This window comes from Sebastes fasciatus, chromosome 9 (assembly GCF_043250625.1).
Source record: "Sebastes fasciatus isolate fSebFas1 chromosome 9, fSebFas1.pri, whole genome shotgun sequence".
Lineage (NCBI taxonomy): Eukaryota > Metazoa > Chordata > Actinopteri > Perciformes > Sebastidae > Sebastes > Sebastes fasciatus.
In genome coordinates, this window is record NC_133803.1 from 31,800,786 (window position 1) to 31,813,932 (window position 13,147).

The 13,147-nt window shown below is 41.2% G+C and overlaps 1 protein-coding gene across 5 annotated transcripts in view; it reads left to right on the forward strand.

Annotated features, from left to right (window-relative positions):
- atrnl1a (attractin-like 1a) overlaps positions 1-13,147 on the forward strand; it is a 267,677-nt gene that overhangs the window by 133,133 nt on the left and 121,397 nt on the right. For all 5 annotated transcript variants that reach the window (XM_074647316.1, XM_074647317.1, XM_074647318.1 and 2 more), the window contains one exon: positions 11,321-11,382. In XM_074647316.1, the coding sequence (XP_074503417.1) occupies positions 11,321-11,382 (62 nt within the window). The remainder of the gene's footprint in view (positions 1-11,320; positions 11,383-13,147) is intronic.

Sequence of the window (13,147 nt, forward strand, 5' to 3'; positions counted from 1 at the left end):
CACACACACACACTGATGTGACCTGTGAGTGTTTCCCTGGCGGCGTCCTGACGTCAGCCTGGGAGTCGAGGGTTGGTTGTAAGGCAGCGGGAGGTGTTGGAATCGGTCGTTCTGCTGGAACAGATGTTGATTGGTTCTGTCACGCTGACCTTGCACCTTCGTCCTCGCTCTCCCGCGCTCACCGTCATGACACAACATTTACCAGAACGCTCCTGGTGTAGATGTATGTCGGGGGGAGATACAGCATCAGGCCCGGATGTTATTCAGGATCCCTTGAGCTGTTTACTTCAAATAAAAAGTGATGGTTATTATAAAGTGTTACCAATATCAAGATATGTCACAGACAAATATAGATCACCACTGTATTTATTAATCTTGACACCATTTTTCCAGAAACTGGGACTGGCCTGGATTCCTTTCTAATCATACAAACTCATGTTTTATTGATTGAGCCCACAAACATTATGGGAACACGACCCAGTTTCTTTCTCCATCTTTCTGTTAATTTAGCCAGAAATTGCGTAACTTGAGAGCGTAACTGTTTCTAATTTGAACATCTCTGTTTGTAATTTAGCAGAAAAATGTAATCTCAACAAGAAAAGCCTGTGACAACAGTGTCGAACAGCTCTTTATGTTTCCGAAACGCTGAATCAAAATCGACAGCAAGGAACAAAACACACTTTGGTGTAAAAAAATGAACTTGCTTCTGCTCTTTTTAATCCTCATTTGTAATGTTTGCTGAACAACACAGCTCTTCTCATGCATCTTCTTTCTCTCTCTACGTCCCAGCATGCATCACAGCCTATAGGTCCGCTGATTAAAAGCCTTCTGTCAGAGGTGAGCGGCCATTTTTGTTGCAGGCGAACTCGGGGCCGGCGTGATTGGTCGGTTGATTTGATTTGCCGCTCAGCGCTCAGTCACTTATTATCCTCTGCGCCTGCCATCATTAAATAGGATGCCTCTCCTAATCAGATATCTGACACACACAGAGGAGGAGCAGCGTCTATCTGACGCATCTCATTGAGGATGTATTATGTTTCATAGGCTGGAAGAGGAGAGGGGAGGCTGAGTGCTGCCCATTTAACCAGACAGGAAGTCAGCGGCAGTACAAATGAGGCTGGTTGTAATGACACTAGCATTTATAACAGTGAAGTCTGGGACCAAAATGTTTCAATGATCAGTGGATTCAGAGTAAGTCTGTGCAGAGCTTTAAGTTTGTGCTCAACTCGGGTGAACTTTAAGGAAATGTAGAGCTTTTTGTTGCCCTTCTCTGCTCCACAGAAGAGATCATCTGCAGTCGTAAAGCAGGAGTTCATTGTACAATTAGATCTTTCAGGGAACTTTCACAAGCATTTATACTTTTGGGTCTGGTTCGGGTTCACGGTGCACAAATTAGAGTGGCTCAAATAAGTAATCAATTTACTGTGTCGCGTGAAACATGTTTTTTATCTAACGAAATATGCTGCTTCAATCCATATTTGTTGGCGTTTAGCCTTTCAAGAACAACAACTTTCACTGTTTGCTCTCCCACTCGCCACACACCAAGAACGCAACGAAAGCAATCAACAAAACTGACGCGTTATATTCATTAAAGAAAGTTTATTTAATAAAAAAAGACAACATTCAAAGCTTCGTCTTAAAACCTCAATAGAAGCTTTGAATTAGGGATGTCAAAGTTATCGCGATAATAACGCGTTAACGCAAATACATTTTAACGCCACTAATTTTTTCTTGAACTGGCAATTCAGTTTTAAAGCTAGAGTGAAGATACTGGTATCATATGAAACTAAAAAAAACTAATGAATCCATCGGTACCAACCATGTCATAGTAGCTTGTCAGAAATGAGGCTAAATAACGCTCCAAACTTTTTGTAAATTTTGGCGAGGAAATACTGTCATGTCCATTTTCAAAGGGGTCCCTTGACCTCTGACCTCCAGATGTGTGAATGAAAATGGGTTCTATGGGTACCCACGAGTCTCCCCTTTACAGACATGCCCACTTTATGATAATCACATGCAGTTTGGGCCAAGTCATAGGATGTGGGCAAAATTCCAGATTAATTTACTTAAATCTAGATTAAACATGACAATTAACTTTAGTCTTTGTTGTTATTTGACAACCGCTAACAAATAAAACTATTTGTAAAGGGGCAAGTACAAATTTACTTTGGGCAAGTCGATTTCTGGCCCAAAAAAACATTAACATTGAACCTTGTTATACCTGGTCATTGTTACATGATAATGGGTCAAGTATAAATGTTTCAGTAGTAATTGTTTGACCAATTATGCAGAGCAGTAACATAGTATAATTTCACGTTGTCACATAAATCTCAAATAGATTAATTACATAATTTGTTTATAATCTTAATGTAAAATGATGTTTTGATATTATCCAGCAATATACTGCATAAAGACATTATTCACACTTTGAGCTCATTTAAACAGACGTATATTCTCACAAGGCATTTTGTTATTTGCAGTTATAACTCTAACTGTACATGACAACATGGGAGATGACTTTCCACAGTGAACAAAACAAACAGAAATCCACCTATTACATGCCGAGTGTAAAGCCACTGTGAGCGTTCTGGGATCACATCGTGTCGTGTATTCACTGCCGTTTGTTAACCGGTGTTTGAGCTGCACATCGATGCACAAGTGGGTCTTAAGCACCTGTTAACAGGAGCTGCATCTGTGAGCCCTCCTAACAAGTGCACACATATGGCAGAGCCGGGCTCATTTGCATACGGTGGAGGTGGAGGCGGCACTTGGCAACCGCCTCTTTTTGGTCATTAGGTCCTCATGAATATGTAAATACTGAGGAAGAGTGTGCATGTGTGGTAAACAAATTCTGGTCCCCGGAGCATCCACATGTACACGTGTTAACACGCTGATGTGTCCTAAACATTATGACTTATTGTAGGAATAAAACCAACAGATGTGAATGCTGATACTCTACTGTATCACAGAAGACCATCCACAGTCACAATAAGAAGCAGGATAAGTAAGGGACAACAACAGAGTCCGACATCAGAACTGCACCCATAGCAACGGTCTGTTATAAAGAAATAACGGACCGTAGAACGCTGTGATTGACCAATCAGAATCAAAAGTATTTAACAAAGCAGTGTAATAAGTCATCTGAACATATTTCCTTCTTCAGGTTTTGGCTGAAATCCCTTATTGAACGCATGTTGTTTTCTTTCATAACAGTGAAGTGAGGAGGAAAATGAACTAGTGGGATAGCATCTGTCTTTCAACTAAGGATGCTGATTTAGAGTTTTTTCTGACTGATAACGGACCCTCATTAACCGATTATTGACCGTTAACTGACAAGATTAGTGCATTGCATGCAGCGGTGCTGTGGTTTTCAGTGCCTAACAAGCTGCCCAGCTGCGTGTAGTGTTAAGGGCACTAGGAAACACTGTTGTAGCTATGAGTGCTGTCCCAGTGATTTTTCGAGCTCGTCATTAAGCTAGAAGAGTAAATGAACTGATTATCTTTACCCACCATCATCCCCCACTCCTCCATTGATCTTCTGCCTCAGCTTCTCTCTCTCACCTGGGTCCTACTTTCTTTTTGTTTCCTCTCCCTTCTCTTATTGATTAGCCAAACACTTTCTTTCATTCCAGGTTTTTTAACAAGCGGCCCTCGGGTCAGGGTTAGGGAAATAAAGGCAGCCCACTGCTGTCACAGCTCCTGGGTTCTGTACCCAGAGGGCCCTCCGTAGACCCTCAGTAATGACTGGACTGGAGGACCGGGTCCTTGGAGTCCTCTTTCTTTACATCCTTCCTGTTCCTCTCATCTTTCACCTCAGTACCGTCCTCTTATCCTCACACTCTCTCCGCTGGTAATTACAGTTCTAGCTTCAAGATTACAGAAATATTCCCCCTGAACAGTCAGCTGACCTCCTGATCTCCAAACAATTAGATTCTATAGAACAGGAAGCTGCGGTTTCTGTGTTCCCACCATAATATGCACATTATTTCACTGTTTATATTTCTGAAAAAAAAAATTCTGACCTCTTCTTCCCTGCAGTTTTTCTTCTAGTTTCATAACATCGGTAACATTTATCTGCATTTATCTTACATTTAAACCTTAGAGGTGACTGAAAGATACACTCCAATCATTTCCAGTGAGTTTAGAGTAAACGTCAGAAACTCTCATGAACTTTCTTAAACTTAAGACGCATTTCCAAAAAGCTTTGGAACGAATGCCTCATATCCTTTCATAGAAGACAGAAGGAGTCCATATTTTAGGACCTAAATTGTCGCACGTTTGGAAATAAATACGACCTCACATTGTGTCGATCACGTTTACACACTGAATCTAAAACCTCCGTCCGTCACTGAAGTTTTCAGAACAGGTTTGATTTTCTGTGTTTCGCATCCGTCAAAAGCCAAAAGAGGGTTTGTTTGACCGCTCAGAGCCACCGTACATACAAACAAAATCATCCAGAATGGCATCTGATAAACATCCACTTTGAAATAAAACTATACAGAAATGCAGAATGTAAAGATAGATTGTGGCAGAACAGCTTGGATTCGGGGATGGTCACGAAACAAAGGATGAAGGACTGATCAGACAGTAGTGATTGAGCTCTGGGCAGCTAAACGATAGCTTCTTGCTAACGTCATTCATTCACCCTGTGGCCGGCAGTTCAAGTCCCCGTACAGACCAAGTACAGACTGTGGACTGGTAGCTGGAGAGGTGCCAGTTCACCTCCTGGGCACTGCCAGGGTGCCCTTGAGCAGGGCTGCCCACTGCTCCTAATACTAGGATGGGTTGAAAGTAAGAGACTATTTTTCACTGTGTGCTGTGCTGTGTACAAAAACACAAATGTGTGACAATAAAAGCTGGTTTACACATTTACATTCATTAGCCCTATTTGGGACTAGCGATATCCTTCGCACCCATGTAATCAATTCAGTTTTGTCTCGTATTGCGAATTTTCTTCGGACTCAGTGTGCAAAATTTCAGTTTTTTATCGGATGTTGTATTTTTTTTTTTAAAAAGCAGATGTGTATGAAAAATACGGACCCAAAGTGCAAAGACCTTTACACCTCTTCCAAATATACAGCGACCGAGTGAACTCTGGTGAATGGAGCACGAACAATAGTCCAGATATACTATGAGCGATGTCACTCTCTGTTACATGGAGAATGTGATATTGATTAAAGATAGGGTCAACGATGTTGGAAAACTAGCATAATCTGAAAGTAGCATCGCCTCAGGAGCTCCATCACAGAGCGGAGAGAGGACCTCAACTCAACAACGCTACCTCATGACAAGTAACCGCGGCAGTGCTACTGCAGGGCTGAGTTTTCTCTTCCATTCTCCAGGAAACGTGCGGCGGCGATGCGCTTTGAATTCAGGCTGGTGCACGCCAAGGGTAGAGAACGAGCAGGGAGGCATCTGATTGGTTCTTTCCAAGCGGACCGCGAGGCAGTGATTGGTAGACGTTTGTACAGGATTACAGCAGCTACAGATGACGGCTCTTTTACGCTCCTTTTTCAGAGCTCATCAGTAATGGATCGCTGTCGGGGTGTAAAGACCATTTCAACCAATATAACAGATAGTGTAGACTGGAGTACATCGTCAACTCTGCCTTTAACCGTCGGTTACTGTAAGCGACGATTTTTGAGCTGTGAAAAAAAGGTTGGAGGTTCGCAAAACTTTGCATAAATAGAGCCAGGGCTAGCGGTTTTTCAAACAAGTGACACGTCACTCAGCCTGTTCACATCACGTCCAGTTAGGAGGAGGTGTTATTGCGCTGTCACAAAATTGTTTTGACTTGTTGAGCTCCTCATCATGACATTCTCTGGCATCTATAATTTTCTCTGTAAATACAACAGCTAAATATGCACTGTTGTTTTTTTCTATTTAAAATAAATCAATTCTGTTAAGAAACATGATTTAGTTTTGACAAAACAAACACAAATATTATCTTCTGAAATGCCCGTAGAATAGATTTACCTCCTCCATGACACCGTGAACATTATACAACACCAGTAGCATATGTGCCTATTGTATTGGACTGCATTAAGTTGTGTGTTTGTGTCTCTGCAGTGGTGTGTGGGTGAGGAAGAAGAGGGTGTGGTCTAAACAGCTTATTGATTACAGTCGTGTTTAACGACTGCAGTTGTTGTAAATTTAAATGATGGCTGTTGGCTGGAGTTGTTGTGTGTGTGTTTGTGTGTGTTTGTGTGTGTGTGTGTGTGTGTGTGTGTGTGTGTGTGTGTGTGTGGGAGGGATAATTCAGTAGGAATGTTAGATTATTTATTAATTTACTATATTATATAATGTTCACAATCTGTCCACTGTGTGTGTTTGAGATTCTGTCCCTGTTATGAACAGTTATTTGTTCGTTCTTGAAAGCATGCTATCCATCATCTACGTACTACACATGTATGTATGTGTTTTCTTCCTGTATTCCTGTGTGTGTACATTCATGAAACCTCCTGGTATTATCCGGGGTAATGATGTAAATCGCTGCATTGGAAGGCTGAATGCAAAGCCAGGCTCTTTTCTGATGCCTGTGTATTAACGCCGCGTCCCTCTGGACCCAGATCAGCTTTTCTGCAGGTTTTTTTCGCCGTCAGGCCGTTTTACCTGCTGCACAAATGCCAGTAAACCTCTTAAGCCCATTCTGCCCCATTTCTTTCTCTCCTGGTCTCGGAGGGTTCAGCAGAGACAAAGACGAAGCCTTTCCGGCTATTAGGGCCATTTACAGCGAGCCCCACGTCGAGCATGCTTGAAATATATTGCCGTCAAATGTAGCGCGATGCCTGTGATCAGTGTTTTTATACTTTATAGTCCGTGCTCAGGGTTTTTACTGATTATTAAAACAGATCTTTGACACTCCACCTGTCAGGAGGATCAGCTGATGTCACGCTAGTTTGCTCATTGGTGGCCAGTTTCATAAAGGAAAATGCAAGACAAGTCTCTTATGAAGCCAATTAAAATGAAATATAACACTTTTCATCTTAACGTGAAGAGTGCAGGTCTGGCTGACAGATTTCTTATGAAACAGCTCACTGAGACACGCGTCTGAAGTTCAATTATTAGGAACGTATTAGATCCTGAACTTGGTGTTTACACTAAAGACTTGACAGCCGAGTAAACAACAACGTGTTACAGCTGATGTCCTCATCCACAGTCATCTGGAAACTGAAGTCTTTCATTGTATTTTTTTCTATTTTAACACAACGTCCATTCAGAAAATATGTATTATAATGAAAATAATAAATGTACATACATTTTTTAAATTTATTGAGCTTTGAAAGTATTGTTATATTACACAATTTGTTGTGTATTTTTTTTCACAAATAGAAATAAGTATACTTTTGTTTTAAACGACTGGCATAAAATGACAAAAGTAGCCACCTTGGAGAAGTTAGAGGAAGTATACACGCGTGACTACGTCCAGTTTTCAAAATAAAATGTTAACAAAGGGAACTGTTAATACAAAATACATCTATGGAAATAAGATTGATTGGATTATATTCACCAGAAGTATTAAACATTACATGTCCCTTATAGATTAAAAAGAAAATACCACTAATTTGTGAGGAAAATGTATTAATAAATCCTGACAATGACTGATATATTTGACTTCAGGACATCTCTGACTACATACATGCTGAAAATCAAACATTTTTACTGCATTAATTTACATATTTTCCAAATTAAAAGTCCCTAGAAATGTATGACTCAACTTTTTCCCCTGGTCTAGAGTTAAAAAGAGTTAACAAAAATCACAATAAATCGGAATATTGAATCGCAATACTTAAAAATCGCAATACCTATTGCACCGGCACCCGAGTATCGTGGTAGAATGGAATCAGGAGATAGGTGTATCGTCCCAGCTCTAGCTATGAAACACTCTCAATGTAATACTGATTCCTCTACATGACCTACATACGTAAACAAGACCATCAGCAAGAAGATTGTCTATTTCTATACTGGTCTGGGAGCCGACACCGACACCACGCTGCTGGAGGCCCAGGCCGTATTGCTGGGCCCGCTGGAGAGAAGGGGGGCACAGGAGAACCAGAACCAGGACTAAGCGATGCAGACTGTCAGACCCTGCTGCAGTAAAATCAGATGTTTTCCAAAGGTACTCTGGTGCTTTTGTCCACAGGGACCGCCAAAATCAACATTAAAGTTCCACGCAGTAGCTTTAAATTACCATTAATATAGCGAAAGTGGAGGTCAATAACAGATCAAGAGATCATGGTCAACATTGGTTTCTATCTAGTATCTCGGATTGCACATCTTCCTCCAGCTGTCTGGAAACAAGGCATCGGGAGGCTGCGATCCTTCCAACAGAAAACTTCCTACAGGGCAGAAAAGTGAATGGAAAATCAATTATGTCTGTAATAAATAATCCTCTTAACATGGTGGGAGTTTAAACATGGACAACAATGGCTTTTCAGGAGTTTTCATAGCTGAAGGCTAAACGTTCGCTCTGCAGCAGCAGGGTGCATCCTTCATACTCACTAACAGTCAACACACACACATACAGTACATGAAGACAGACTTTTATATTCTGAGGGATGACATGCGGTGCGAGGTGATAGGAGTGTGTGGGTGACGTGTATGCTGATGAAACAAGTGGAAACATGTTTAACACTTATTTATTTTTTTTATTTTAATGATGCAACGTACAGTAGTTTGAATATATATTGGAAAAAAAGTGAAGGTTTAGTTCATCCAAATCATAAAACAGACATATTTTGTGCCCTGGTATTATTTGTTCATGCAGATAATTTAGTTTTGGTTTTGAGATATTCCTCTCTGAGCTTTCAGGCGGTAACCTCCGGGGTCTGAGAAGTAAAGCCAAAGCTGAAGTGCCTTAAACTTGCATTATCTCTAACAGCCAGCAGGGGGCGACTCCTCTGGTTGTATAGAAGTCTATGAGAAAACGAGCCTACTTCTCACTTGATTTATTACCTCAGTCAACATTGTGAACATGAGTTTATGGTCTCAATCGCTAGTTTCAAGTCTTCTTCAATACAGCATGATGTTCATTTAGTAAATTATGGTCCCATTTAGAGTCAGATAGACCATAAAGCAGGGGAAGCTTTAGGGCGGGGCTACCTTGTGATTGACAGGTCGCTACCACGGCGTTGTCCGGTCTGGAAGTTGTCCATGTTTTCGTTTTAGAGCTTTAACCCTTTCACAGTGTGTTTTCACTTCATCAAAGTTAATTGTAACATCTTGTGAAAATGTCTTATTCAGCGTTCGGTTAGACTGAGCTCCACCCTCTCGTGTCACTAGGATCGGTCGTTGGGCAGCAAGCATTGCGTGAGTTTTTGCAAGTTTTTGCAGATCTCAGATCAGATGTCACAGTTTGTGGGCTCCCTTTTACACAGGACCCAAAAACCAAGATGGCTTCAGCTAAAAACCAAGAATGCAACGCCTAAAATGCTGAACTCGAGGCTTTAAAACGGCAGTCCACAAACCGATAGGTGACGTCACGGTGACTACGTCCACTTCTTATATACAGTCAGAATTAAACAAAAATGTGTTTTTAAAATAATAAATTGAATTCAACTCATTTTAGGAACTACCAAAGAAATAGATCTTAAGATTCTGTTGATGGGAATTCTGTGGATTATCCCGAGTGGCGGGATATAGTTTCTGGAAAATCACGTTTCTCATTCACCTCCATGATTTAGAGCCAGATATCTTAAAATCTCAAACTTAAACACAGAAACGATCAGCACAACTAAACACCAACAGGACTAAATCTAAAAAAAAAATGTTTCTTTCTTTGTAATTTGGGTGAATTGACCCTTTAAAACAATCCCGCAAGATGTGTTGAGTCAACACGTATCAGATGTGATGCTCAGGACAGCAGAGGGACCACACACTGCACCAGCATCGCAGCACAGAAACCCTGATGATGGATGGTGCCGTCAGTGGGTTAACTGGTGATGTAGCATCCAGTAGGTTTGACTGGGATCAAGTGCTGCAGAATACTGGAGAGCACAGCAGGGCCAGCAGCCTTTTCTCACACGCTAATCTTATAATAACCTACAGAGCGTACGGCCGGTGGCTCGCATTGTGTGTCACGGAGATAGAGCGCATGGGAGAATGCATTTGGCAGAAATAAAAATGTCGGCGTTATGTAAGAGGTCTGAACATTGGCTTTAGGTGAGAAAGATGTTCCTCCACAATTATTGCATCAGTTTCACAACGTTACATAAGAGCTCGCTGGATTTAATGGAATCTATTGTTGTGGTTGCTACAGAATATATATTACAGATATATTTTAATTGTCTTTTACCGCCTTCTGCTTTTCCGTGTTGTGTGGAAGTACAGTTACATAATTGAGCACACAAACTGAGAATTGCTGACACAATTACTAATTCATTCTGTTTGTGAGACAGAAAATGTACAAAACAATAAAAATAAAGAATTGGTAATTTATGTTATTAGACTAAACTGGAGGTTTCTCTATTCAGGGGAAGAACAGGAATTTGTTTCCTCACCACTAATTTATTTAATGCAACTTGTGATTTTTAGGTTGTAGCGAGCTCAGTTTTAAAGCTAGACTGAAGATACTGGTATCATATGAAACTAAGAAACCTATTGAATCCATTGGTATCAACCATGTAGTGAAGGAGGTTAAATAACGCTACAAGCTTACGCTAAATTTTGTTGAGGAATAACTGTCATGGCCATTTTCAAAGGGGTCCCTTGACCTCTGACCTCCAGATATGTGAATGTAAATGGGTTCTTTTCTCTTCATATCCAATATATCCTCACACAACAGTTCGTATGATATCTTACTAAAAGTTAGTCCTCATTTTTCGTGCGTTTTCCTACGAATGTCCAGCAACACATGTACATTTTTGCTCCGTACATGCATACAGTTTTTTCAAAATAAACTTCCGTCTTCGCAGGAAACAGTTAGCTTTAGGAAAAGACGGTGGATTGGGTTAAGATAACTACGGAAGTGGCGTTATTTAAGTACTTCAGTTGCTACAACGCTACAAACTTAAGCAAATTTTTTTGCAAGGAAAAACATTATTATATTTGAATGGATTGACCGCCCTAACACACACAAAAGGTAACCAATATAGTGATGGCAAAAATGGTAAAAAATAATGAAATATGTGTACTGTTGGAGACGTCATGTTAGGCTCTGTGAAACTGTTTATAGACATTACTGGTGTAATGTTATTCTTATTCACAACTCTTTTTTAGTTTGTCTGGTGCTATTTATTTATTTGATTTGACTTTTGGACTGCAGATTTTACATTTTTCAGTCTGTATGAACTGTACATATTTTCTTTCTCTTTTCCATCAGATTGCTTTCTCTCAGCACAACAGCATCATGGACCTGGTGCAGTTCTTTGTCACCTTCTTCAGGTACGTTTCTCTTATTTTAACTGTATGTATACTGTGTTTTCTGCAGAACATCCAGCTGCTGCTGACTGGTTCAGCTCCCAGCAGCTCTTTGCTCTACTGGGTCATAACCTGAACTCAGTGAGTTACAGTAGGTGACAGCAGCCTCAGGCCAAACACTTGACCCCCAACTCCCTGACCATCTCCTACATCTCCTCAATAGCAACAAAGTGGAGGGCAACTCCGAAGTGTGAGTCGGGTTGCTGAGAAAGAGCAACGATCCTCCGTTGATTAAAGGTGTACTATGCAGGGATTCACTAAAAACACAATGATACAAAATGAATCTCGATCATCACTGATGACCCACTAGAAGTGTTTGGTGGTGTCTATTTCTGCAGGTCCCACGTGGGGGTGTAACCTCCAGCCAATAACAGCTAGCATGGTGTGCAGCCTGTTCAGGTCGTCAAATACTGCCGCTTCGTCACGCCCCTCGGCCTCGGTGTGTGATACCAAGGCACAAGTCCCCCTTTAAATCTATCAGATACAAAGAGGCCGAATTTGACGTATGAGAATGGGTTGTATGTTTTCATGTGCATGTTTTCCAGTGTTCGCTCTGATGTGTGCAGAATGCTGCAGCTTAATCACCACAGACTGAACAAACTGTCCGACGGTCAAATTCATGCAAACATCGCCAGAGAAAAATTTACTTTTATTTCTGTAAGAACGTACAAGTGTTTATCCAGACAGACCTAGCCGGCTGTTTTCATACACTGTTTGGAGCTATACCGAAAAAGTAATGCATTATGCACTGTAATATCTATATAACGCACGTAATCAATTCATATTTAATACACATAATCATGAACCAGAAAGTATAAAGTGCGATAAGTGCATACTGGCCCTCGTATTTCCTCCGTGGTGGTGCTCCACCAGCGGCTCTAGGTCGGCTTGGAAAGGCCCGGGCTGAAGGTGGTGCTTTACAGCACCCCTCGCCCGGACCACGTCACTTAGTGCTCGCTGTGCCCTTTCTTCCTGTTGGGAAAACACGCCCGACCCATCTCGAAACACGAAGCCCGTCTCGTTCACCATGCTTTGACTTTTTTGTCGTGTCATCACCATTCATATCTATACAAGAAACGATTAAATTGTTTACAAGAACACAAAGTTCTTCATAGATGTAGACTCTTAATTTTGCTCTCAAAGTGCACCACATCGATGCATTAAACTTTAAAATGTAGGCTACAACATTTTCTTGGAAAAGCCAATGAGTATTCATGTTAAATAATCGTGATCTCAATATTGACCAAAATATTCCTAATTATGATTTTTGCCGTAATCGAGCAGCCCTAGTGTGTAGCTGTTTTCCTGTTTGTCTCTCTGAAGCAGGCTTAACAAGATTTAAGGTTCGCTAGTCCATTAAAAACCAAGCATCTAGACGAAGCAGTGTATTTCTCAGGACGGGGTGAGAGACGTTTGTGTTGGAGCTCGCCGTGCAGACAGGAAGTGGATCTAATGAGAGAGTGTTTTGGGGAAGAAGTCTGCTGTCTTCAGGCAAGATTCTGCCACTCAATTACAACACCGGACAAGTGTGTGTTTGACTGTGTGTGTGTGTGTGCACGTTGTTTCCTGTATATATGTGTATGTGTGTGTGGGTGTGTGTGTGACTGTGCAGCCATGCGTGGAAGTGAGCCATTTTTGTGCCCAGGGCCGGCTTCTGGACATCAGCGACCTTTAGGCCAACGTGGTGGGATGATGTCATCAGTAGGGGACAGTGTCAAGTTTTGCCGGG